Source organism: Amblyomma mixtum, chromosome 5 (genome assembly GCF_055824585.1).
Source record: "Amblyomma mixtum isolate Tamu chromosome 5, ASM5582458v1, whole genome shotgun sequence".
Classification (NCBI taxonomy): domain Eukaryota; kingdom Metazoa; phylum Arthropoda; class Arachnida; order Ixodida; family Ixodidae; genus Amblyomma; species Amblyomma mixtum.
Window position 1 is genome coordinate 38,952,922 of NC_143016.1, and position 27,998 is coordinate 38,980,919.

General features: G+C 48.2%; 1 protein-coding gene across 2 annotated transcripts; it reads left to right on the forward strand.

The window, feature by feature from the left end:
* LOC149341841 (uncharacterized) lies at positions 1-27,633 on the forward strand. 2 transcript variants are annotated; one of them, XM_089544090.1, is made up of 7 exons: positions 1-246; positions 15,385-15,513; positions 16,487-16,696; positions 20,050-20,158; positions 24,452-24,531; positions 24,620-24,648; positions 26,235-27,633. In XM_089544090.1, exons 1-7 carry the CDS (start codon positions 159-161, stop codon positions 26,340-26,342), a joined length of 753 nt encoding a protein of 250 aa, XP_089400216.1. In that variant the 5' UTR covers positions 1-158; the 3' UTR covers positions 26,343-27,633. The 2 variants fall into 2 exon arrangements, with proteins under 2 accessions (XP_089400216.1, XP_089400217.1); XM_089544091.1 differs by having other exon boundaries at positions 16,487-16,657.
* Positions 27,634-27,998: the final 365 nt, after the last annotated feature.

The window sequence follows — 27,998 nt, forward strand, 5'->3', positions numbered from 1 at the left end:
GCCGTGACGATATTCCCCGTCCAGTCAGCGGCGGCATCACAAAGGAGGGGACTCGGGAGTGCGTCTAGTCGAGCGGTTTTCGCGGCGGCAGCGGCGGGCTCCGTGCCTGAAGCGAGGAGCTCACGCCTGTGTACACAGCGAGGAGCACGCTTCCTGCCATGGCGACCGGAAGGCTGGTCGGGAGACTGCTCATCTTCGTCATCGTGTCGCTGTTCGACGCCGTAGACGACGTGGATGCCGATGACGGTGAGGCATGCGTTTCCGCTGTTTCCGGTCGTTTAGCTGACGCGCATCAGCTCTCCTGTAACCGAGGTTCGCGTGAACGACGCTCAGGCCGCCATTGAGGGAGTCGCCGTATGTTATAGGAAGCAACACCTGTTGAGCCCGGAGGCGTGGACGACTGCAGGCGGCCTGGAGGTTACAGCTAGTAAACAACAGCTAGCTCATAGGTACCATTGCCACATAAGTAAACAACGACAAATCTCGACCGCTCTTTCGCTGCGACGGAAACGTCTGACTTCCGTTCATGTTCTGTTGTCATTTATTACGCTGTAGTGTTAGACCGTTTGTTCGTCCTAAAATGGATTTTCCTTCTCTTGGTTTCCGTGTATCGTTTATTGATGTCTGATATTTTTGGTGTGTGATTAATGTCTAACACCCTCCTGTGAGGACTTTTATGGGGAAAAAATAAATAAATAAACAATTTGATTAAATTAATAATAAGTTTACCGGCGGGAACCACATATTGCTGGCGTATCGTTCGGCTTATCCTCAGGTCAAGAAGCTCGAGTCACGTTAGTATCACGTTGTCATCATCATCATCATCATCATCATCATCATCATCAGCCTGACTACGCCCAATGCAGGGCAACAGTCTCTCCCATGTCTCTCCAACTAACCCTGTCCTTCGCCAGTTGTGGCCACCGTATCCCCGCAAACCCCTTAATCTCATCCGCCCAATTAATTTTCTACCTTCCTCTGCTATGCTTGCCTTCTCTTGGAACCCACTACAGGAATGCCTACAGGCAAAGTGACAAAAATGCTTGGCCGACATGCACCGAAATACCTTTGTACTTTGCGGCCAAGCATAACTGCTAATCAGCTTGCGCCAGTCCCACCGCTGCCATACGAACTTGCAAAGAATATATGAGTAAAAAGAGCGAATCATTAGATGGTTCCACTGTGAAGAATGCTAAGCTCCGGAAAAGATTCGAATGGCCTAATCAAGAATGAAATGTTTTTACACCCTGATGTCATTGATGTGACATAATTAGGCACTATAGCCAAGACTGGATGGCTGAGACACGACATGAAATGTTTAGAAACCGGCCAGCCTACAAATCAGGCGACTAAAGTTTCTTCTTGCAGAAAAAAAAAAGTATTCCGAAATTCGTTTATAAAAAGACAAAGAACTGATGCACTGCTATAAGTAGTGAATAGTAACAAGGGGTGTTGGCACACAGACGTTCAAAGTACCAGTAAGTTTAAAAGAATAGTACCTTCTAATCGCTTTAGAGGCGTTTTTAGATGAAATATGCTGCCTTGAATGTTTACAGAAAAGTGCGCCGGCTACGAAATATGATGCAGCTTGGCTGACCGTCCAATTAAACAGTGTTTCCTTTCCACATTACGTAAGAGTGTCAAGGTGCACGCTACCAGAGCACCAGCAAAGTTGTAAAGTCACCCAATCGTACCGACCAGTCACCACAAAGCACTCATTTTACTCATTGTACGATTTCACTTTCCACTGAATATAGACATCCTGCTTCAGAGGGCAAAATTGCATTTAAATATTTTGCGTATAATTTATTTACTGAAGCATTAATGTCTGGGGAAAAGAAATGAAAACTGAAAATTTTGGTTTGGTTTACTAGGATTTAACGTCCCAAAGCGACTTAGGCTATGAAGGACGCCGTAGTGAAGGGCTCCGGAAATTTCGACCGCCAGTTGTTCTTTAACCTGCACTGACATCGCACACTACATGGGCCTCTATAATTTCGTCTCCATCGAAATTCGATCGCCGCGGCAGGGATCGAACTCGCGAAAACTGAAAATTGATTTTGAGGAAAGGATATGACACTAATTATCTCAGATATTGGTGGACACCACAACTGCGCCGTAAGGGAAGGCATAAGGGAGGGAGTGAAGATAAAAAGAGGTGCCGTAGTGGAGGTCTCTGGAATAATTTCGACCTCCTGGGGATCTTAATCGTATACTGATACTGCACAGCACACAGGCGCCTTTTGCGTTCCGCCTCCATCGAAATGCGGCCACCATGGTCGGTTTCGAACCCGGGCACTGAAGCTCAGTAGACGAGCGCCTTAACCACTGAGCCACCGCGGTGGGTGAGGGGAAAAGAAATTAAAATTGGTTTTGGGGGAAGGAAAGGCGCAGTAACTGTGTCACTTATCGCTGGGCACCTCAACAGCGCCGCAAGGGAGGAGAGGAAGGTGGGAGTGAAGGAGAGAGAGGCGCGATAGTGCAAGGCTCCGGAATAATTTCGACCACCTCGGGGACATCGCAGAGGACACGGGCGCCGTTTCGCGTTTCACCTCCATCGAAGCGCGACCGCCGCGGCAGGAGTAGGTGATACTTGAGAGAAAGAAAACCGTTTGGGGGAAGGACAGAGATCAATAACTATCTTCCTTCTCCGTTGATACCTCAAGCGCGCCTTGAGAGAAGGGAAGAAGCAGGGAATGAAAGAAGAGAGAAAGAGGCGGCGTAGTTGAGGGCTCCGGAATAATTTCAACCATCTGGGGATCTTTCAAGGGACACTAAAGAAAAATATCAAAATAGGCAAGACGGAGAGATCATTCCTCGAGAACACTACCGACGTTTTGTTGCGGAAGCAACACTACGCTAGGTGTGAGCGATTTCGCGGAGCCCCAGAGAGCCCCCAACTGCGCATGCGCGAGGAGTGAGTGACGTCAGAGCAGCGCGGAGCAACCGCCGACTCCTACACTGCGCGGGTGACTCAGAGGAGCCATCGCCGCTGCGCCAGCAGTGCATTCTCCAGGAAGAGTGACGTCACACGGCGCACAGTTGCGGGGCTGGGGCCACCGCCGACTACTCCGCTATGCGGGCTATAGTGCCTAGAATAGTATATTCTAGGCACTATACGCGGGTGACTCAGAGGTGCCGCCGCAGCTGCGATTGCCGCGCCGTTGATTCCGCAATTCTACTCGGGATGACCATTGATCAAAAAACAGCCAATTTTTTTTTTTCTGCGTGGAAAAGTGGCTACGTTGCAGAGAAAGTCGCAAATGAAAGTCCCGGAACACTTCTGCAACCAAACCGCCTGCGAGAAATGAGCCCCGTCATTTTTACTATGCATTTGCAATCAAGCTATCCGACCAATCAAAGGCACCACTTCCGAAGAGCAGAATCACGGCCGGAAACCGGAAAAGTGCCGGCCGCTTCGTTGGGTGTTTCAAATTATTCAACACAGATTTTTCTTTTAAAAGTCATGAAATACACTTTATGTCTGTAGTTTGATTTTACGATATGGCGGACGTTATTTATTTAATAGAGTGCAATGAAAAGACTATTAACTAAAATTAACTGATTAACTTTTTATTTATCGTTTTAGGGCATAATGTTGTATTACGAAATTGAAGGAGGTCACAATTGAAGGCGAAAACGGATTTTTTTTTAATTTCACAATTTGCATCATTCTTCGAGATATCGAACGTAAAAAAAAAAAAAAAAGGTTATTGAGATCTCTTCAAGTTGGCTTTCCCACGATGCATATTGATAAAATGCGTGTTTCTTGAATTAAATGCAGACACAGTTTACGTCTTTTTTGGGCACATATGATTTTGACGTGATCCCCGTGACGATAGCATGAGCAGCAACGCCATTTGAATAGCATGTAAAACGGAAAAGCCGACTTAACGTGCTGCCAAACGCGTATATTCTACGCTCAATATCTTGAAGCACGATGCTGATTCAGAAATTTTGTAAACTTGGTTACCCTTCAGCGTCGAAGGCCTTCAGTGTCTCAGTATAATCTTTTGTTCTAAAACCAGAAATTAAAAGGTTGATCAGCTAATTTTGGTTAATTACTCGTCTTTTCGTTGCACTCTGTTGCATAAATAATGTCCGCCATGCTATATAATCAACCTGCACCGACTACAGAGATGTAGTTTAACGGCTTTTTAAAGAAAAATCTGTATTGGATCGTTGGAAACATCCCATATAATATAGTACGTATACCCTACCCCTACCGACAAGCAGATGATCTCCGCTAAATAGAGTGTTGCTGCGTCTGAGCGCACGCGTATACAGTAGAAATAGGCTCCGTGGGTGCGAAAGAAAAAAAAAATTACCGACGATTACGTTACTTCCTAATGCGAAATTTGAGCGCAGCAAATAAGCTGTTTCACCTTTTCGATAGTGAGTCAACCCCAGCTGCGGAGTTGGTTTCAGGGACAACGCCGCCGATGCCGACACAAACAATATGATACCCTCGCTTCCGCAGCGCTAAGAACCAGGTCTAGCCGTGGGAAGGTGGTCACGTATTCGTCGACGTGCCGGGGCCTACGTGAAATAACCGGCGCGTCGGCAACTGAAGAGCACCCTATCCGCCACACAACAGGGGGGGGGGGGGGGGACCCTTTCCTCCTCTTTCTGCATGGCGGCGACGGTGTTCTATGCAGTCACGTTATCTTGACTCTCTAGCGGCGTCAGCGGCATCCAGCGGTATCAGTCGGTCGCTGCTAGCGCTGGGGGGATGAAAGGGGGGCGGAGCTGGTTACGAGGCCGACGACAACGCCGACGACGACGCGAAACCCAGGAACGGACGCAAAAGAGCTGCGCTCTAAAATGGCTGTGGCTTAGCTAAAGTTAAGCCTGGATATCTCGAAGCGAAAAGCTCTCGCTGCTTTTCAGCCATCTCCCAAGCTACCACTTCTGGATCGGTGTTTCTGCGTTGTCCGACTGTTGCTTCTTCTCCTTCCATGGCGAGTGTCTGCGCCCGTTCTATGGGCAAGCGCGCCTTATATACCCCTACTTTCAAATGCGCACTGCGCACGGCTGCGGCGAAAGGTCAAACGGTGGCGAGGAGGAGAAGCGGCGGCGCACATGCGCAGTAGCGCGGGGCGGCGGTGAAAGGTCAGGCGACGGAGTCAGCGGCGGCGGCAGAGGCGGCGACGGTGACCACCTGCGCCGTGCGTGACGTCGCTCGGTTTCGCGCATGCGCAAAAGTGGCAAATCTGGCCTCTGGCTCACGCGAAGTGCGGTGTTGATTAGCCTAGTAAAGCTTTTCGCTTCAAAGCTACGAGAAGTTATCGATGGCAGACTGCGGTACAGATTGCTGATCGCGCTCAAGCATGTTGACATCGACAGAAGACGATACGAACGGGTCGCGTGACCGGAAGCGCGTGTACCGTGAATACAGATTTAGCTGCACATTGCATCCACATGCTACAGATTCGCCGTAGAGAACGAGCCCCAAGGCGATAAAAATCTGGGCTTGCGTGCTGATGCCTCACGTACTGCATGCACTGGAAACATTTACTTTAATGAGCCAAATGAGAGGTGCCTGCATGTGGTACTTCTCAGATATTTTTCAGCATGTCCTTATTTGCATTGAGCAGAAAACATGCGCTCGCATCGCGTCTCACACGTTGACGACGTCCATATATGTGCGTCTACACGGAAGCGTTATAAGAAAAACACACACTTTGCAATTCCATAACTCCCGCATCCAGCACAAACCGCTTCACCGGCCGCCTAGCAAGCACAACAGAGCGTGCATGCCGTTGAGCGCCTGCGGTTGTGAACTTGTGTACAACGCACACACGCAGCCTGACCGCACAGAGGTTCAGCACTCGTTTTTGTTTTAAAATGAGACGCTTCGCATACTTGGCCACGCTAACCTAGTACACTACAGCTACGCTCGCCGCGCTGCTTTCCTCGTATTTCGACGGAAGTGTACACTGACGGCGAAATAGCGTTCGCCAAGAGGGCGCGTCAATACGTCACCAGTCGCAGTGGTGCGAATCCGTGCGTGGGGGGTGGTGGTGGTGAAAATATTTATTCAGAAGGGACAGGAGGTAGGTTTGTATCAGCCCGTAAGGGACCGATCCTTACAAACACTAGGTGGAGGTCCCTAGTTTGGGACCCCAGTGGCGGTGGCCGCCGCCCGGGCACGCCCGACTAAGTTGGGCCTGTAAGTCGTGGCAGCCGAGCAAGGTCGCCTCCCAGTCCTCCCGGGTTAGGTTGGGGATGGGGGAATGGCCGGGTTGGAGGGGCAGGCCCACACCATGTGATAGGTGTCCGAAGACACCGCACTACAGTACGTGCAGCTGCCGCTAAAGGAGGGGTCAAAATGTTTTAGTGCTGCCGGGCACAGCAATGTATTGGTGAGAAGGCGGAGAAGGAGCCACTCATCCGCCTTCTTGAGGCCTTTACAGGGGCAAGGGTAAAGGCGATGGCTATCTTGATAGTAGGTTGCGATATTTTTGAACGTATAGACCGGATTAAAATCGGGTTCCTGATCTGGTGGGGAGGGGAAAACAGCCCGGTGAGAGAGCGCGCGGGCGGCTGCGTCTGCTGTCTCGTTTCCTGCCAACCCCTGATGAGCAGGGGCCCGTATAAGGTAACGGTGTGCGGGGCCCGTATCCGTGTGTGGCCGCGCCACGTGTACTTCCCTCTTACGCAGTTTTCTGGCTTATAAGAGCTTTGTTTTCGATAAAAATGACGTCTTCCACGTGCAGCTAACCTGCCAGTCTAGCCTGATCTGATATATTTCCCCTAAGTGTTCCTTTAACGTGCACTGACATCGCATAGCAGGCTGGTGCCTTTTATCCATCGAAACGCGACCACGTACTTGACAGGCTTATCTGAGGGGAGGGGTAGTGGATTAGCACGAGTTTAGTTCAAACAGCGGGGTCAAAGGAGGGTTTTTGGCGTCTCGTAGAGGCGGTGATGCGAGATTGGACGCTATGTGTGTAATACTGCAAGAATAGCGGCCCCTTCGCTTCCTTTATGCTTCTGACAAGGAACAAGTCACAAAAAAACATTCTGTTCAATCTTGATGATTTTTCTACCATTCGCGATTAGTCCCAGATGCGTTCGGTCTCTATCCGATCGTTCCACAACTTCTGACTCATTCGGAGGCTTCAAAATAATGGTAGACATAAATTTAACAGCACCACAGAGATGAACATTTGTGCACAAGTACGAAGATATGAGATCGCCACGTGCATTCCAAAACAAATTGGGCTAATTTTAAAACGATAACAGACCATAGCACGGAAAGAAAACAATGATTACTAACCGACGCATCTTCGTTTGTAGCCATTGTAGAAAAAACCAGCGCTTACAAACACGGACAGAGGACAAGGGAAACAGACTGACGGCGCTGAACTTACAACTGAATTTTATTCATACGTACGCAGTCAATTTATACATTTACACAGACATGCGCTAAGACACCTTGTCAAACCCGGATACACTGTTGCCACTCACAAGCGTAAAAATAGAGAAAACAAAAAACAGCAATCATGCATTCAAGGCACGTGTGTCAATACCTCACCCTCCCTACCCAGAATGAAGCAGGCTCATTTCCCTCCCTGACAAGCTAATCGAGGATTTGCTTACGCATCCCTCGCCCTTCCTGATGATGTGAAATGCTTCCGCGATCTCCCTCGTGCGCTGATCATGATGTACAAACAACACTTTGTACAAACTGATCATGATGTACAAACAACACTCGTTTGTAGCTTCGATAAAGTGAACTTTGTCTCTCCGTTGCCTTCAAGGCGCGATTACTCCAGGCCAGGGAACTCACGTTAAGATTTCGGCAATATCCTACCTCTTTTCGGAAGCATACGACTAAGCTACAAAGCAAAATGCAAGACTCCGAGCGCAATTCTCATCAGAAGTGCCCAAAACATTCTTTCATGTCGCGTTTCGTTCCGTACTGGGATCCACGAGCAGACAACGAAGCTTCTGAAAAAGGCTTGCCTGCATCCCCTGCACGCGACAAAACAGACCCGTGAAATGTTGGAGCTCGAAAGCACATTTTCCTTTTTAATTCAACATCGCGGACAACTTGGCGGACGCGCACAAAACGACACCCGAAAGCATAGCAGCCAAGGCGCGTGCACCAACGCGGTTGCGGATCCGGGCTCCCGAGAGGGGGATACGCGTCATTGTATTACGCAACCGCATAACACGTGCCCTCAAGGAAGTTCGAAATTAGAAGCCACACTTGACAGGAAAACGACAACCGTCAGGCTCTGCTCACCCAGGAAAAATGCGAAGTGGGAGGTTGCATCATGCAGACATAGCTGCAAAGCAGTTGGGCTTGCATTCTTCTATGAAAATGTGGAAGGCAACTGCGGCATTCGCGGCGCTGACCAGACAGTGACGACAGCAGCGGGCACAGATTCGTCAGCAGCGGGCACAGTATCATGCAGTACTTCTTCTCATTCTTTTCCTCATTTATTGTTGGTAGCTGCCGCGTTTGACGTCAGCTTCGACTGCCGCTATATCAAGTATTGAAGTGTGACGCATGGCGCACAGGTAAAAAAGAAAGTGAATCGCAAAAAAAATCGCTACAAAATACTTCTAAAATTCATGAAAATGTTGGCATGCATTCAAATGAATCGCACGGTGCTGGTCCATGACGGCCCAGACTCGCTCACTGGCCAATCCAACGAGACAAAGGCCCACCGAGAGCCGATCTCGCGAGCGAATGTTTTGCCGGGTCGCAATTTTGAGCACTGCTAACTATACCTCCTGCAGGTTGCTACCAAGAGTCACTGGTGGCACTTTGAGCACAGCTTGCAACAGCCTCAACCTCACACGCGCACAACGGAAGGTAGCGCAGGGGGCGTGGCGCTCGCAAGGCGGCGTTTCACTGATAGAGAAAGTGATCCTGAGAGCGCGCCGATTAACCTTTTTGACCTCACGCCTTCGCCAGCCAGCCAACGGCAGCTGTACATCGGCCGCACGCCACTAATGACGCACGGTGGGCAGAAAACACGCGGATGCGGTATCAATAGCGTGATGATATAGCTCGCTCGCAGCGAATCTCGGACAAAGGTCGGCGTAAGCGACCCGATAGCGCAAAGCATGAGGAATAACCCGGCCCGTGCGTTTCCTATTTGCGCAACCTCTCGGCGTACAACTGCGCTGTAGGAAATGCGGGCGCAAGACCACCCGGTCCGCAGTAGCAGTTCCCGCCCGCACATTCCAGAAGCGCAGGGCATCGGCACCGCGCGTCGTGCCTATAAATACGAGCGCGTGCAGGCCTAACGATGCAAAGGCAGATATGTTATCCCGTCAGTGTCTGATTCCGCCACCCTGAGCATTGTTTGAAAATTGCCAATGGAGGGTAGCGCCGAGACTTGCACATATATTTGCAGTTGCTGTTTGAACACGCTGTTAAAGCGTATTCTGGAGTACCTGGGTTCGAACCTGGCCGCGGCGGTCGCTTTTCGGTTTGGTTTGGTTTATGGGGTTTAACGTCCCAAAGCGACTCAAGCTATGAGAGACGCCGTAGTGGAGGGCTCCGGAAATTTCGACCACCTGGGGTCCTTTAACGTGCACTGACATCGCTCAGTACACGGGCCTCTAGAATTTCTCCTCTAAAGAAATTCAACCGCCGCGGCCGGGATCGAACCCGCGTCTTTCGGGTCAGCAGCCGAGCACCATAACCACTGAGCCACCGCGGAGACCATCGCGGTCGCGTTTCGATGGAGGCGGAACGCAAAAGGCGCCCGTGTGCTGTGCGATGTCAGTGCACGTTAATAAGGAACCCCAAGTGGTTGAAATTACTCCGGAGCCCTCCACTACGGCACCTTTCTTCTTTCACTCCCTCATTTATCCCTTCCCTTACGGCGCATCTGAGGTGTCCACAGAGAAGTGAGACAGTTACTGCGCGTTTGATTTCCTAATAACCAGTTTTTTATGCATACTCTCAGTTATTTACTTCCTTGCACCAACGCACGGATGTGTAATCATCGCTAACGGTGTCCCTGCGGCGCACATTCCTTTACTGATCTCACAGAAAAGCCCGCAAGCCATTGAAGCCCGCATTACCATTAAAAATATGTTTTGAGGAAATGGAAGGAGCAGTAATTGTCCCACTTCTCGGCGGACAACTCAACCATTCCGTGAAGTGCGAGTGACGGCGCTACTCGCACTTCATTTTTGGGCCTTTTCTTGCTATAAAAGTTTATTTTTCAGTTAAAGTAGAACCTTTGTAGTTAGGATGCAGTAATCTATCGATACACCGCCGCGGTGGCTCAGTGGTTATGGCGCTCGACTGCTGACCCAAAAGACGCGGGTTCGATCCCGGCCGCGGCGGTGGAATTTCTATGGAGGCGAAATTATAGAGGCCCGTGTACTGTGCGATGTCAGTGCACGTTAAAGAACCCCAAGCGGTCGAAATTTCCGGAGCCCTTCACAACGTCGTCCGTCATAGCCTGAGTTGCTTTGGGACGTTAAACCCCCATAAATCATAAACCAATCTATCGATACAGGCTAACTTCAGTTTTATCTCAGAGCCCCTTTAAGGGCATAACAGAAGGGTGAGGTTAAGAAGTGGCATTTACAATTGCATGTGCCCGTCAATTGTTCATTTATTGAGAGCAGGCACCTTTATAAGCGATGGGTTACTTTGGCAGGATTAGCTGCGGTGCTACGCAGCGCACTAGTCCATAGCACATTTTCAACATGTGCTATGGACAAAGCACATGTTGCTTTGTCCATAGCACATGTTGCTATGTTATTAATTTGTGGCCTTTGTACTTTTTTTTCTTAATATTTGTACTTACCTATTTTCTGTATGCTCACCCTGCGAAAATCCCTTCCTGGGATTGCAGTATTAATAAATAATGATGATGATGATGATGTCCTAAGGCTTAATGGCACATGCCCATGGCGGGGGATTGGCCAGGGTGCATAGCGGATACAAACGCACTCATGTACAGGGAATGGAGTATATTTAAAATTTTGGGACGCAGAGCTGGAATTTGTACCAACCAAAAATACGGAGAAGGAAAAGTTGTGAATTCACATTCTAGCAGAGGAATCTGCCAGATGAAATTATATAATCGTGAATATAATCGCACATTGGTTTCAGGGCATATCTCTTGGCGCTTGCTCCGAAGGATATATGAGAATCGGAATAGATAGAGGAAGCCCAAGCCGAGCGAGGGGGATCTCCAAGTACATTCTACGGAGAGCAGCGAGCCGCCGACAGGAGAACATAAACAGAAAGAGTTTCTTTTTTTGTGTGTTACTCCATGCGATTCAGCTCAGAGTGGCAGAGTGTCATGGGTGTTTGACACAGCGAACGTTTCCGTAGCGCAACGCTACACCTCAACACGCTCTGTCGACGTTCCAAGTCGTGCCCGATTAGACCACCTCAGCGGTTTCGGTGCGGCGATGGTCACATTTAGTATCGTGCATGAACGACCCATTTGACTCTCGTAAGACTGTGAACGTTTCTGCGCGCCGAAGTCAATATACGAGCACTGTCCACCTCTGCGAATGCCAACTCTGTTCGCTGTCCGGAGCGGAAGAAAAACCGAGGAGCCTGAACTCAAGAAAGGACATGAACCATCCACGCCAATCCCTACATGCGAAATCAAGAAAATCGAAGCATGTTGAATAAAAACTGTAACGGACGCTTAAGCTCTGCTTTAAGGGTATGATGCGATAGCGTTGTTTCACCTAAGACCACAATTTTTAAATATAGGCTTTTCGAGTAAGACGAGCACTTTTATCGGCATAGCATTGTCAGTAATGCAGTAGATTAAAACACAGCTAAGACATGCTAATTACCAGGCGGGTTAACTAATATTTAATCGTTAACGTTTCAACTATTACTATTAGGCTCCTTAATTATTGACAGGCGTGCAGCCCGCCGTAAGTAATATCCATATCACTTTTTAGGATTTCGAGAGGGCGGTTACCCTCGGCGCTGTGACTCAACAAATTTTGGCTACTTGGTGCCGAAATACATGCGCTTTCGAGAAGCCTGCAGGCAAACGCCGACGCCAGAAAATTTTTTTGCAAATTTTTTTACCCTCGCATTAAAAGAGTATTACGATAGTGTGGTATGTGAACGGTTTTATTTGTACAGCACCGCGGACCATTTGCGGCATATCAATAAAAACATCAAATGGTGTCGATTTAGATCGGTCCAGCCGCTGCGTGGAGTCCAGAACATAAGCAAACCGTAGATATTCTGTGACCGAGATCTGAAGAAAAGAGGGGGTATACCCTGGCAGAGTATCTCTCAAGCAGAATGCAGAACACATAAACGGTGGCATGTTGGAATAAAATCGTGAATACTACAGGAATTAAAACGTACCCGGGGTGGCAGAGGTTCATATAGAACTGACTAGGTAGGAGAGAGAGGAAGAGAAAGAGTGGAGGCAGAAAGGTTAACCAGAAGGGTGTTCCAGTTGGCTACCCTGAACTGGGGGAGAGGGATGACGGAGTGTAAAAGGAAAAGAGGGAGGTGGTGATCGAAGAGCACAATCACAATCTGTCAATGACGCTCTCAGGTAACGAAACAGTGTTTCGTATAAGCCTATTCAGGGCCGCCGATTGCTGCCACATTCGTAAGGATAGGGCGTGCGTGCTTCGCACATGACAGAGTAAGCAATTAAAGGCAGTGCAATTGGACAGGCTTTAGTCCATCGGTGGTCTTAATTCGGCTGAAGAAGGTGTGACCGGGAGTTGCAACTGATGAGCGTGGAGTGCCACATGCTGCAGGCTGCATAACAGCAACGGAATGAGGAACCATCACGTGCCACTCCGACCTTACATCACCAAGATTGTCCACGTCTTATTTTCATTTTGGCCCCGTGTTGACCGTTTTCGGGATGCTTCCATCAGTGAGAGCAAGCTGACTTATCTCGGCGTTATCCTCTATCTCCGCGCCAATGACGTCATCACACATATCGAGGACGAGGTACATTGTCCAGGATTCCATGGTTTTGTTGCCTATCGTCTAATAAAAGCTGCATGCAACGACAAAATGCAGACTTACGCGTGAGTCATAGACATGTCATATCTGAAAAATGCTGCGTCGTTATATTCTCACGCCGTGCTCCTACGCGATTTCTTTTCTCGCTGTCTGGTAACATCCCTCGCCCCTGCCAGCACACCAATGCCCGAAAAGAGAGAGAACTATAACTTTATTCAAAGAGCTGGAATGCATGCGCAAAACCCTCGCCCACGCGCCAGAGTAATGGTGGCGATCATTCACCCCCGGCAAAAAACTCCAGAGTTCTAGTTAACTGCTGATACGGCTGTTAAGCCGTACTCGCGCTGTCCAGACGAGTCTACACCGCCCTAAAATTCAATGCTTCAAAACGACAAATGCGCTTTTATTTCGATATAGCTACAGAATCTTCAAAAGTGCATCAACATGAAGACTTCAATAAATCTTAAATCCTGCAGTTGAAGTCGGGTCGCATTTGGTTCGCAGCATGCGGAAGAAAGAACAGCGACCAGAAAGCCAAATCGCTCACAGCGATGCTGTCTTCTTTGTGTCATTTTTTGTGTGTGAATTGAAGGCCATCGTCGAAGGTACATAGCATGAATAGTAAAGACTGTAAGTGTTCGCTCATGGTATCAGCGGCTGGAAAATTGAGAACTTTTGTGAAAAGAGCCTTGGCTCACAAGCGCCTCCCAAGTTCAGCGCTACCGTATCAACAATGGTAAATTACCCTGAATACAACAGGCAAACATCTTCCCCGCTTCGAGATTATCGATTCAGCATGGCCTTGCCCTCTGCTTGCCGTTCCGGTAAGGTTTGTCAAAGCGGCTTCACCGCAGACATGGCAAGGCCGGGTTCACGCAGAAGATCATAACGTTTTTTTCTTAGCAGAGAAGACTTTGGGAAAGCGTCTTTAATTCCCTTCCTTCGTAGAAGGCCGTGTGACGTAGTTCGGGTGAGTGCTAATGAGCGTTACTTGTTTGAATGAATTTTACTACTCTTTGGAGAGCATAGTGTAATGTTCATGTAGCAATCTAACAGCAGCGCAACTCGCCAAGCGTTACTCTTTGCGCCATTCTGAAGGGAAATTGCTCCATTGCTTCTAGCAAGCATCGCTTGCTATCTGGCTGTGCTACAGAACTGCATATCTCGTTTAATGAAGCACGATTCGAACCCAATTTTTACTTTCGGACACTTTCTCAAGAAAAAGCTTTCCTACAGTTCGATTGGCCGAACTAAAGCCGCCACGGTGGCTCGGCTGCTGAGTCGAAAGACACGGGTTCGACCCTGAGCGCGGCGGTCAAGGTGAGGCCCCAGAAAGAGAGGGAGAGAAAACACTTTATTTAGCCGCCGCGGTGGCTCAGTGGTTATGGTGCTCGGCTACTGACCCGAAAGACGCGGGTTCGATCCCGGCCGCGGCGGCTAGAATTTCTTTGGAGGAGAAATTCTAGAGGCCCGTGTACTGTGCGATGTCAGTGCACGTTAAAGAACCCCAGGTGGTCGAAATTTCCGGAGCCCTTCACTACGGCGTCTCTCATAGCCTTAGTCGCTTTGGGACGTTAAACCCCATAAACCAAACCAAACCTTTATTTGCAGCTTTTCTGTCAGCCGCGGGCTCGCTGCACCAGGTCCGGCTGATCTTGCAGCTGGCCCGAGGCGAGCCAAGACCCATGAACTAGGGGGTGGGTAGGGGTAATTTGGTGATTGTAAGGCCCGAGTGCTGTGCAATGTCAGTGCACGTTAAATAACCCCACGTGGTCGAAATTGCCCGGAGCACTCCACTACGGCGTCCCTCATAGCCTGAGCCGCTTTGGAACGTTGAACACTCCAAAACCAAACTGGCTGGTCGAACTTGTCCTAATGATGGCATATTAATATTCAATTATCCAATCACGGTTATTGAGAATGAATCACCCTTTATAATTCTCATCGTCATCAACATCAACCAAGTTGAGGCCACTGCAGGACAAAAGCGTCTCGACTTCCATTGAGGTCGCTACGAAACATCGCACTGCCAAAACCACTCCCCATTGCAGAGCATGTAGCACGTCAGCGTTGTTCATTACACATAACATACTGCGTATAATAACACCAACAAAGCCTCCGATTGAGGTCAACGCTGACGCCCGATTGTCGCATATATCTAATCGGCACGCTTCCCTTATGCAGAAGCCAAAATCTGCAAAAGCACACTTTTACAGCCCACTTTCCAAAGATAACACAGCGAATTTTGAGAGCACCTACAAGGGTATACATGCAAGTGACGGCAAACTGGAAAAGACGACGCGATAAATACCAAGCGCAGCGCTCGTGCTTGTCACTTCTACGTGCCCGAAAGGACTGTGCATTTAGCAACGGGCTCTCAGTGCAAGAAGTGCTGTCGGACACTGGCGGCCGTATCTTTGTACACGCAGGCATCCAGTGGCTGGGCGACGCGTGCAACGACGACGACGACTGTCACGACGCGTTCAACCTGCTCTGCGTACGGGGGCAGTGCGCCTGCAAGCCCGGCTTCGTGTCAGCCCAGTTCAACTGCCAACCAGGTAGGCGCGCGGCTACGGTCGATGTGGGGCTCACGTGGCACACTCCAGGGCCGACAAATGGACCGGATGGCCCCTTGCCCTTAAACCCACGAACCCGTACAACCATGTACGACAGCCGTATACGCATAGAAAATCTCAGAGGCCGTCACTACATTAACTGCACGCATTTCTTTTTGGCTACCCAGCATGGCCATGAGACAGAAAGTGAGATCTAGTTGCACATGACCATAGGTTCCACAGACAATGTTCGAAAGTGTGGCCACTTCAGTGTAAAATACAGTGAACTAGAAGTAACTATAATGTAAAAGCTGAGAGAGAGACGGTACAGAATGCAGAGACACGAGCACTGTGCCTCATGACTCAGTAATTGCTGTAAAGTTGCGTTATTTGTGCGCAGTCGCACATGAACATTTTAGTTGGAAGTACCACAGGGCACACTTTTCAAGCTTTCTTTTTCCGCCGAGTCATGCTTACGCCTCTTCAATACAGTATTGGAGCCAAAGCCAACGAGAGAAGTCGACTAGCTTTCATCCGTGACGACTGAGCCGACAACTATCGGTGGGCACAAGAATGAGGAGTCGAGAAAAGACTGGCTGCATAAGGGCCCCAGGTTGTAATGAGTGTGAACATTAAAAAAAAAGGAATTTTAATGAGGAAAAGGTGGAGAGGTGGAGAGAGACAAAATATTTCTGTGTTACCGCGCTAGCCAATCAGTTGGTATTTGTTCCAGCGGATGGAACACACGTGTCCTCGTACATTTTCCTGGCCACGCAGAAGTAAATTTTTTTTCGCAAATCCGCATCCCGCGAACTTTTATACATGACTGTACACACAGCGGATCTGTTTCCGGGCAAGTATACAAACGTGTAAGCTTGGTGAATTAACGATGAAAGACATGCGGCAGCCGGATAGGTTCCTTCCATCCATGCGATCAAGACGGTGTTGGAACGACTTCCCATTTCGTTCTGTGCAGCCGCATCTCTAGGCGACTCGTGCACCTACCATGCCCAGTGCCAGTACAAGGACCCGCACAGCGCCTGCGACCTGTCGGGCCACTGCAGCTGCGTGGATGGCTTCACGCCCCTCCGGGACAGCGTCGCCACCAAGAAGTGCGCCGCCACCGGGGCGGACGACGACAACGGCCGTCAGTATACGGATGCTGCCTTGAGACCGCACGCGCAAGGCACGACCACGATAAGCTTACTTACGCGGCGACATAAAGCACGAACTCCAACAATTGTGTTCGTCTAGTGCTGGCTAATTGAGCGAACAGCGCTCAGGGGCACAGGCGGGGGATAGCGTAGAACATGTATGCTCCAAGTAACCAAGAGTCCAACAGTCCCGCGTAACTGAAGCCAAGGGTCCGACAAAATGTTTTTCGTGTTCTAGGAACGAAACTGGAAAAGTAATTTTGGCGGTAGTCTTGAGCAAACCGGAGTATTTATTTTTTACTCTGTACCTGAATTCATCAATTATAATAAACTTTTAAACCTCGATGGCTAGTTGAAGGGCCTCGTTTAAGACAGTTCCAGAAAGCTAAAAAGAAAAAGAGTGGAAAAGAGACCCAAATGGCGCAGTGTCTAAAAAAGATGGCTATTCTGAATGTTTTAGTCTACAAAAAAAATCCCACATTCCATACCACACCAAACCACAATATGACACGGTATGTTGGATCAGCGCCTCCTTTATACTTTCTGTGCCTGGGCGAACGCTCTCCTCAGGCCGTCGGGCGCCGGCTCCGCCGCCGCTCGCGGCTGCCGCAAGGTGGCGCTGTGTGAGTAGAATACGTCGCGCGCGGCGGGCGCTCGGCTACTGCTGATCGGCCGCGCGCAGTACGATTCTTGTTTCTTTTTCGAGGATCGGGCTGGGCGCACTTCTGCCGTGTCATTTTCAGCTGCAGGGCCAACCATTACCTTCATGAAGAACGTTTATTGGTGGTTCGTGCTTCACGATATCAGCAACACGACGCAGCACATACACCAACATTTTTCGGATGCTCGCCAATTCGACGACAGTGCTGATCCGCGGCTTGAATGGCTTGAAGTGACTTTCCCTATGTATTTAGAAGGGCTAAAAAAAGATCTGGGCATGCCCGTGAATTTCTCACAGACGAAACCTATCAGACAATTCTGATCACTACCTATTCCACAGTGGCGTGTGTCAAATATCTGCTGACTGAAGAGAAGTTTTTTTTTTCTTCCTCACCCGAAAATTCAACAGCGATCCAATTTAATCTCTGTTTGGTAGTTTGCGAATGTCATCCGGGTGTAACGACATGTTGGATGTTCGGGCTGCATTGCCAGGTCTCGAAAAGCTACTGAAGACCGGGATCGCTACGTCTAATTCAGCATCCAATATTGCCCACAAATAATGTGCTTCGATGTCAAGACTCGTACCCGCTGACGTCCTTTTTTCTGCGCAACCAACTCCTACTCTAGCTCCAAAGCCTGCCCAGACGTCGACTGTGCAAGCAGCGCCGAAGCTGTCGAGAGCAAGATTGGTGCTTCAGAGGCTTACTACCACAATTTTGCCACATCACCTGCCGTCGCTTCAGATCTCGGCTACCGCTTATGTGGGCGGTTACATTGCATGAGTTGTTGGCGAACATATGGATTGCGAGAACTGCCTTACTTTGTGTACGAAGCCGGTTAGCAACCAGCCACTCCTTCAGTTCACCCGCAGCCAAGACCGAGGTGGCTGCTCTACGTCAGATCAACTTCTCTTCGTTCTCGATTCATTAAGAGCTTTTGCCGACCGTGCCCTGCAGGACGATCAGACCTTGAAAAAGCCTCTCACCACATTAGTAGAGCACGCTGTCCCAGCTCTTCGCGCTTCAAAGTTGCTGAAGTGCAAGAGCGATGGCATCAACGAGCACAGGCTTAAGCTCATGAACCTTATATCGGTTCGTTTCCTGAGGCCGCTTCTCTGCAACTACGCATTCAATGTCAGTGACAAGCATGACGTAGTTAAACATTTCGCAAAAAAGCCCCTTTCGCGAAAGTACGCGAGCCTCTGAGGATGGCGTACGTTTTACTGCCGTGTAGAAGTTAGCCTCCACAATAAAGACTTTTTTTTTCGAGTTTGAGTAAGTGTTGACTCACAACGTACTGTTATTGAATGTGTGAACCTCTATATCTGCGCAGCGTTATGTGCAGGCAGATGATGCAGCGTCTCACGTTACATAGCTGATGGCACTGACATCAGGGCGCATTTTTCGCGCGTACCATACACGCTCAAGTTGAGCGTCAACGATGCGACTCGAGACACCATGCAGTCTTGCAGGAGGTGCGCGGCAGATCAATTGATGAAACCACATGGCAAAGCTCATCATTTTCTAGCGCCAACTCTGGCTTCGGTAGCGACGATGGTAACTCTCGAAAACTTTACGGAGGAAACGTGGAATCAGGTACCGCTTTGGAAGCAGTCTAACGCCTTTACGTGCTACTTACATGAGTAAACAACAGCACGCAACGGAGCTCTTCCAGAGCCCAAGCTTTCAGTATTAGCTGCTGCCAAGCACTGCTTTCAAATAACGACCCTCAGACAAGCGAACTTAGAGGTGAAAGAACAATTTTCCACGCAGTGGATTTAAGCAGGCGCGCACTGTCATATCAGCGCAGCAGACGACGCGCGAGCGCATTGCACAGCAGTAGCCGCGAAAGAAACGACTAAAATGGTCCGGTTACCCTTAGCGACAAGTGCTTCCGAGCTCCCTTTTAAAAAAAGTTTTGATTTTACTTGAAACAACATGAATGCAACCGAAAACTCAACGACAGAACAGCAGCAAACGGTCTGCGTTTCTATGAGCAACGGCGCGGCAGCGATCCTACTCCGGTGGCGGCGCGTGGCGGCGAAAGGCCGTACTAGCCCCGACGGCGGGCTCCCATTGTTCGCCTCTCGTTCTCCCAGGCACAGAAAGTATAGAGGAGGCGCTGGTTGGATTTAACGTCCAGATGCTGCATCCGAGCTGCAAGCCGGTGGTGAGGACAAGAGATCTTAATTTGGGCACCCTATACGTCAGCGGCAAGTATGGGAGCGTATAGATCGGTGCGGGATGCTCAAAAGTATGCGCACCTGCAGCGGATATTTTAGGTTCGTGCGCTTTGTTCAGAGCTCAAAAGACAATTTCGTGATAACGGTGCCGGATAAAAAAAAAACAGGATTAAATCTAGCGAATTATAACTGATTTACTATGGATTCAGTAAGAATCTCTGCTTGCTCAGGGATGACCGCCAAAAATGCTGCTGCGATTTCATTTCCATCAACTTGTGCCAGCCTATTTTTAAACCCACGCCAAAGGTTCACATTACGTCGATCCCTTCTGGTGTTTTGCAGTTAATAGCAGTCTGTGCACGTCTCTATTCTGTATGCGTAGACTCCCCATCAATGCTTCCCGAGCAAATACTTATCAAGTATGTTTTCAGCAAACATCCAATACTTCCCAGACGAGGAAGTTACCATATATCGTTGCTTTACTTTCATTCCATAATGAGAAACCTCAATATACTCCTTTCCCGCCTTGTACATACTTTACAGATGTGGTCACTTCTTACGGCACCGGCTTCGTGACGTTTGGCATCGTCGTGCTTGCGCTATCACTCATGCTCGCTGTTGCCTGCATCCTCAAGTTTGTCATCTGCAACTGGTGAGTAACGTTAAGCAGCATGCATGGTGCATCCCAGGAAGGGGTATACCCAGGCTCTAAAATTAGGGGCTGTCTGAAGTTCTAGGGGAGAGGGAAGAGGAGGGTCGGAAAGTGGTAATTTTTCATTTTAATGAGAAAGCGATATATGTCCCATTAGCACAAAAGCCGCCGTCCGCCGCCGTCCACGGCACGAAATTCGGATGATGCAGTACGCTGGTGCACGATGCTACAACAGATGTAAAGGAACATGTATAGTCATGAATGATGAAACGTAATGTACCATACTATGACCAATGAAAGTCATGGCTCTTAGTTATAGTCGTTCTGCAGCATATCATGACTCAGCACTTTAATGCTTGCGCATTCTCACACGTAAGCAGCCTTAAGTGTCTCCACCGACCTTTTTTATTTGTGTCGTTGACGTGTGTCGCATAGGACTAGCAACGTTTAGTCAAACACTCATGACAAAGATAACAAAATTTCTTTGCTGTGTGTAAAAAAAAATGTTACGAATTACGGGAGCGCCTTTAGAAAACCGGGGGGTGTGTACACTACCCCCATAGGAGGTGCGCAGGGTAACCATTGGTCCCGGCTACGGATGTTCGATCAAAATTCACGGTGATTATCCATGACTAGGAGTCATAGGCAACGAGGTGGCAGACAGGATCGCCCATAAAGCGCTGTCAGGTAACTCATCAAGTCCCTCAAGATGCCAAGAGTACCTTCAGAGCAAAGGTGCTCCCCCAACAAGCCATGTGTGACCAAGGGACTAAAAAGATCCCAAGCCAGTTTACTACATTGCATTCCCACGGGCTCTGCTCGGACCCCTGCGTGTATGTATAAAACAGGACTGGCATCATCTCCGCTATGTTCTACATGTGATCTGTGCGGGTATATAGAACATTATCTTATGCGCTGTACAGTGTACAACGCGGCAAAATGCGTGTTGTTTGCTTCCCTCAAGAAGACAGGGACCCCTCACAGTTCCCTTCAGGGCAGTGTCTACCAACGTGGAAATCAGTAACGTAGAAAAGAGGCACCTCGCCTCCTTTTTATGTTCCTCCAGGTCTCCGATCTGGACTAATGATGGTGATAGCAGGAGTTGACTATTGACTATTATGGGTGATTTTGTGTTTAGCGATGTAGCTCAGCCAGGTCTCCGCTATGTGCCTGATTTGTAGACGGTATTTAACATTTAAGACAGTAATTTTTTTTCTGCATGTGTAAACAGGAAATAAATCGCTCAACTATAAACTATCAAGCGTCGCTACGTGCGAGCAACTGCCGGCAGAATCCGCAAGGCTAATCCCACCTGTAGCTTGCATCAACCTCAACATTAGGCGTTTTAAAGACCCCACTTTGCTCTTTACGAAATTAACATACGAGGACGCAACTGCAGCGTGACAACATGCGGCAAGGGGCTGCTATTTCTACCACAAGAAATGCCGATCTGCGATAAAATGTTCGCCTCTTCAGCAATGCAAGCACAAACTGCATGCGCTAAGGTTACTCCTTTGTTTGCCCATTTTCCGTTTTGTTCCTGCGAGCAAATTTAAAACAAGCTCTACCACAGTGAACTTCTATTCTGGTTCACCGTAGCTGTACGAAAGAAACTTGGCAGGACGTAGACCCATTAAGAAGTTGCCAGGCCGCTTCAGATGTGCGGTCGGAAGGAAAGTGCTGTATATGCCATGCATACATCCAGAAAACTGCACTGCAGCGCCAAGTTTCTGGCATTTTCGATAAGCAGAAGTGCAACAGATAGAAACGAGGAAACTAGCATGGCTTTATATAAATGCGAGCCCCCATTCTGCTGTCTAAACACCAGGCGCTGCCGCGACATGGAAGTGCACCGTAATTTAAGAGAAGCACCAACTTGGGCGCCGCCATATTGCTCGCTGGGCAGCTGTGCGCACCTTTCCACCGTGACAGGGGCACGCAACGCTTGAGTGAGCATGCAATACGGCCCATAGTGCACTCTCTGAAAGAGTACTACCCCCCCCCCCCCCCCCCCCCTTTGCTTCCCTCCGACAAAAAAGGTTAACTTAAAACTCTAAAAAGCTAACCTTGCTCGCAGATGGCTACGGACTGCGACAAACGTAAAAAAAAAAAAAAAATTAAATGCATACAGAGTTTAGAAATAAACTGAAGTCCTGTATAAGTACCTGGTTCAGATGTTACAAGAGCTGGCTGGTCGCACTTTTCTCATAAAGGAAAAAAAAGGAAACGTCTGCGCGAGCTGCCCTTCAGGGCTTCGGCATGAGGTAGAGATATCATGCTTAGTTAGAGCCCGTGATACCAGTGAGAACATATAGCATTAATTTTACTTGATTTTGCCTGGTTTGTTTTTTCTTTGGTTGTATTTTTTGCATTCTCATGCTGCTTTCTTGTTTCACACTCCTCTTTTATTAAGCGGACAGTGAGGACAACTCCATCTCATTTTTTTTCCGAGTAAAAATCGATACCATGGCTTTTTCTGATGTGTTGATGTTTGTCCGGCAGCAAAACACGAATTTATTTCAGAGAAAAATGCACTGAATAATTTTCGCAGTACTCGAACGAGGCGCGCGACTTCTACAGCGAACACGACTTCGTGTTCACTGCATTAAGTGAAGGGTGCTGTAGCCCAGATTCCGAGATCCACGACTCAGAGAACCAGATAACTGATATCAGAGAAGGCGATCGAACGTCAGAAAACAGGCAAAAATCGTGCAAACTATTAAGTCAGTCAATTATATTCTAATTGTTAACTTCCAAATGTTAAGAATATTCGCCTGGTCGCGAGTAGTTTGTAGCTGGCTATTAGTGATAGCCATATAAGTTTTTAGAATTTCGAAAGCGTTTTTGTGCTCGACGCTACGGCACCATAAAATCTGGTCATCATGGAGCTTCAAATCGAAACATCGCGCCTGTCATGCAGCCACATAGCCACAACTACCCGCAGACGTCACTCTGCGGCAGATATGTCATGCGGCCTACTTTGCCCTGGCAGGGTAATGAAGGTAGAAAAAAACCGGGGGAGGGGTCATTGACATTTGACAACATGAGGTCATTCATCAGGAGAAAAGCGCTGTTGAAGCGAGTGCGTTTTTTTTTTCTTCCGGGCAAGTAAGCTAAGATCGGCCCCACATGATTGCCGAGATCCGGCCCTGGCAAGCAAAATGCGCCATGGTTTGTTAGGGGGCCAGCTTTTTCCTTGCGAACAAACAATAACTGCGCAAAAAGGACGGGACAAGAGAGCCACACGGGACAAAGCGCTTTTGTGCTCGACCTTGTTCTCGCCCGTCTTTTTGCGCAGTTATTCTTTGTTCTCATAACGTGGTACCAACTAGCCCCTCACCGCACTCTTCTAGATTTCATTACTCCTTGCTTTTGTGCTGAGCTTAAAATTAGTCACACTCGCTCCCTCCGGAGTCTTTCGTGCTCAATGTGTTCGACAGCCAGAGCAGAGCATCCCGCGAGATATATAGATGGTCACGTGACATGCGTGTTGCCAAGTGACGTACGAGAATGGATGTGGCTGCATGCGCTCCACAGGTGCACAGTTTCGGTCTGACGTGCAGGGATGACCAGAGTTTGTTGTGGCACAGCGTCCAGCATAAAAGTGCTTTCAGAAGTCCAAAAACTCTATGGCTGTTACTGAAATATAGCTACAAATATCTGATTGTAATAGGCACCTGTGACAGTTAAAAAGTTAACAACCAAAATTCAAGTCCCACACTCCTCAAACTGCAATGAGATATTGTGGCGTGCTTCAAGCCTGTTTTGCACTTCCTTTTGTATTAACTGCACAGCTGAGTAATGAGAGCTAGGTACACAGTATAAACATCGTGCTGACTATGGGATAATGGCTGGATGAAGGAATCACAGAAAATTACGATGGCCGCTGGCGTTGCCAGCGTGCACATGAGATGCAGTGTTGATTTTTATTTGTGCTACACTTCGCACCCAAGGGCCCAGTGTTGCTTTTGAAAGTACGTTAGCACAGGCTCAGTCCAGAATACTCAACTTTCATCATAATGCAGCAGCGTACAGCAGAGTTGGGGTGCAGCAGTCACATCCTTTCATCCCGGCATGCTTCAGATGCCCACTGAGATCAAAACAGTCACCATGTCTTTCGGGTCCTCACCATGCTGGCTATGCTGAGACCCAGCGACCCACTAAGGACTTTTCACAGTGCTTTTCGATATAAAGTGACGACTGCTGAAAGGAAATTGTAATCACGGACGCTTCCATCCCTGCTATATACCCGAGGCATACCAGACGAGGTCACGGATGCAATTTTCTTCGCAGGAACCAGCAGTCACCGTCACCCCCACCTCCTAGAAAAATCTCCAGGAAGTACAGCTACCTCACAGTTGGCTACACAAAAGGTATATGCAGTGCCCTCGATCATAGATTTACAGCTTGTGTTTTGTTGAGATGGCTAACGCCTGCAATGACTTTTTTTTTTATTTTCAGACGGTGAAGCGCAAACCCTGCTTCCAAAGGTAAGCCATCGAAACAACTAGCCTATCATATTACCAACCAGTTCTGATCTATCAGAAAATGCTTGATATAAGTGTAACTGTACGCAAAGTGAAATGCAGGGAATGCAAGCATAAGCACAGCAGCTCAAGTGCGCACCTATGAAGCAAAGGCCTGGTACCCATCGCCCTCATTTTAAACCACACTCTCCCTATGTGACAACGCCGAAAGCATACCGTATTTTCCGGTATATAAGACGCGGCTTTTTAAAAAAATCTTGCTGGTGCGTCCTATACAAGGGTGCGTCTTATATGCGACTTTTTCTGTTTTTTTTTTTTTTTGCGAGTTCAGAAATTACTCAGGTCCATGTTCAAGCTTTTTTCACCGAAAAAACCACTACTAATGACGCGGTTTTAACACGGTTAATACTTCAATACGGGGACCACCGAAAGCAACTTTATTATTAAACGGTGGGGATGACGACTTCCGGAATCATAAACCCGCGACCGTTCGCAGCATGGTTCGCAGGCCCCAAGCAAAAGTAATGTGAAATGCCAAAAGATGGCGACAATCGCGTTTCTCGCCATTGTCAAGACAAGCCGGCGTTTCTTTCAGTCACCCTTTGCAACTTTGTTTGCTCCGTGTACGTAGTGCAAAGAAAATGTTTCAGCTGGGTCGCCTCCAGAAATGGGCGGGCTTTTTGATAGCACATCTTAAGATCAAGACTTCGAAGGTTTTAAGTTAATATAAAATGTTCTTATTGACATAAGGAGAGTTCCTTCGTTCTTTTTTTGCTAAAACATGGGCGGGTATGGCGTGAGTGTTGCCTTTTTCGATCACTTAGCGGTGCTTAAGAACTTCTCACAGGTAAGGTGCATTTTGCAATGGTCGCACAAGCATGTTTAATTAAGCCTCACTAGCCTAACTGGGTAAATTGGGATGCGTCTTATACACGGGTGCGTCTTATATATACTAACTTTTTCAATGACAGCCTGCATATATGGGGGGTGCGTCTTATACACCGGAAAATACGGTAATTGGTCAGTCATTTAGAAAGTGAATCCGAATCCTATGTAATACACCAAAAACAATAAATAACCGAACTTTGTTAGTTTCATATTAATGCAGTTTAGAAAGGAAGGGTAGACTTTTCCAAGCTAAAGGACTGACCACAGCTTATCGAACAGTGTTGGCGCCTGGGTTACTGGAAATTTAATTTGACTTCATATGTAGGTGCACAATCGTGGCACTGAAACCTTGTCACACTTGTACTGGGCACACTGACGTTATTCAAGGGTCTCTTGATGCAGTATTTCTTAACTCTCACAAGGTTGTGCATCAGCACTCTACCAAATCTCGTTGACAGATCTGCTGTTTCAGCTGATTTCGGCACCATGCAGTATGAAACTTGTCCATGATCAAGGACACGTGCAAGGAAGCTTTCTCTATCAGTCAATGATAAAATCGTTTATATGCACAAGGTTGAACTGGCAAATAAAAACTGCCCGCATGCGTCTTCACAAGACGCATGCGTGCATGAGCTGTTTACAAAAAAACAAAGCCCAGCAGCGGAAGCGGACATCAGTGCAGTACTTTGGCTCTCTTGCAGGCAAGGCGGCCACCCACTTACTCGGAAGCCACCAACGTGCCACAGATTACCATCTCAGATTACTCGTCCATCTCGCATCCCAAGACTGTCCTCTATACGAGCACGTGAGCTGTCGAAACGCATCCACGCTGAGGTGTGGCACCAGCAATGCATGCGTCATTGTATGACGCCCCTTGTACACACATTGTAGATAAACTTGTTTCCACTTTTTTTTCAACCGGGACAGCATTTGCCAGACTCATTTCCTTGTAACAATTTAATCATACCTGGAAGCACCCATGTTAGCTTTTCTTAGTGCTTCATTCAGCCAATTCTCTTTTTTAACTTTCTGCCAAATTTAGCTGTTTGTGGAGCTTTCTAGGCAATGGTACACCCTGTCACATTTTTGACAGCATTACGTGGTACAAAGTGCAGTCACTGAACAAGCCCAGGAAGATGGGAAATGTCGCTGATGCAGTGCACCATACTGTTTTTTGTTTGCATACTGGACAGCTCTTCTCTCGACCCCTGATCAATCTGTTAGTACGCGGTGGGTTGGGTAACCAAGCCCCACCCTGTCTGCTGATTCACTATAAAGACAGATTTAAAGTTGAACATTACAGAATTAGTAAAACAGAACTGAAAGCCACTAAGCCATGCCTGATATACTCATAACTGCGCCCACTAGCCTGCGTGAAAAACCTCTCCACCACTTTGTCAGACAGTTCACAATAAATGTGCCAACTTCTGTCAGTTATTGTAGCCCTATAGCACATACTGCATTTACTCGCATAATTTACTCTTTTTTTTTTCCCCCTAAAATTAAGCCTTAAAAAATGGGGTGCGCAAATTACGTTGGGATTTCCCTAATACGTTTAAAAATCTCTACAAAGGTCATAATGCAGAATGTATACGGTATATTGCAACATATAAGTTGACCCCACAACTCTCACCCCTTGCTGGCCCACAAAAAAATTTGACTTTAAATGTAAGTCGACGCACACCCACGCCTGCTCCCGCCTCAGACCCTCATGTAGTTCTCCGTGTGATTGCATAATGGCGTGTACGCAACTGAAAGCAATAAACACGGAATGATACAATCGCAAAGCCAGCAGTCAGAGGCATAGGGAGATACAAGGCGATCTAACGGTGCCCTCGAATGCAGCCTGGATGAGTAGCAGCAGACAGAATATAACCGACAGTTCGGCAGTTTCGGATTCTGGAGAGACACATTCTCTGGAGGTTACCGGAAGTTTGTTCTCGCAGCCATTTGTACGGGAAAGTGACGGTCGGCGCGAGCGAGCCGTGTAAATGGTGCGCAATTGATAGTGCAAAAGCACTACTTCATTAGTAACCCTGAAAAAAGCAAGCCTGTCTGGATTCTTCGAGATGCCTGCAGAAATAAAATATATTGCAGCGACTGAGTTTCGAACCTGCAGCGGCCTGAACAGGTCAGCTTTTGCTGGCCACTGCACAACAGCACTATGCTATCGCCGCAGCCAATCATCCTACGTGTTACACCCTCGCACTGAGCACTGCATACCATTGTCTTCAACTTCCATTTGAGCGCAAAGGTCACGAAAGGAAAGGAAATGCACATAACTGGCACCCTGGGTCAGTGGAAACCTCAATCGTGCTTTGAGCTACGTGGCAGTAGTGACAGAGATGCGCACTAGCTGCATTTGCATTGACAATGTTTTAGCAGAAACGCGGCACTAGAGCAATATAGGCCACCAGCATTCTATGGATTCATTGGCGATGGCATTGAAAACGTTGTAGCCTCTG

Excerpts from the sequence above, each read along its gene's own strand:
- LOC149341841 (XM_089544090.1), top strand. The coding sequence starts at position 159 with ATGGCGACCGGAAGGCTGGTCGGGAGACTGCTCATCTTCGTCATCGTG. Across the intron at positions 16,697-20,049 it reads CTTGAGACCGCACGCGCAAG|ATGTGGTCACTTCTTACGGC; the intron begins GCACGACCACGA and ends CATACTTTACAG. Across the intron at positions 20,159-24,451 it reads AAGTTTGTCATCTGCAACTG|GAACCAGCAGTCACCGTCAC; the intron begins GTGAGTAACGTT and ends TTTTCTTCGCAG.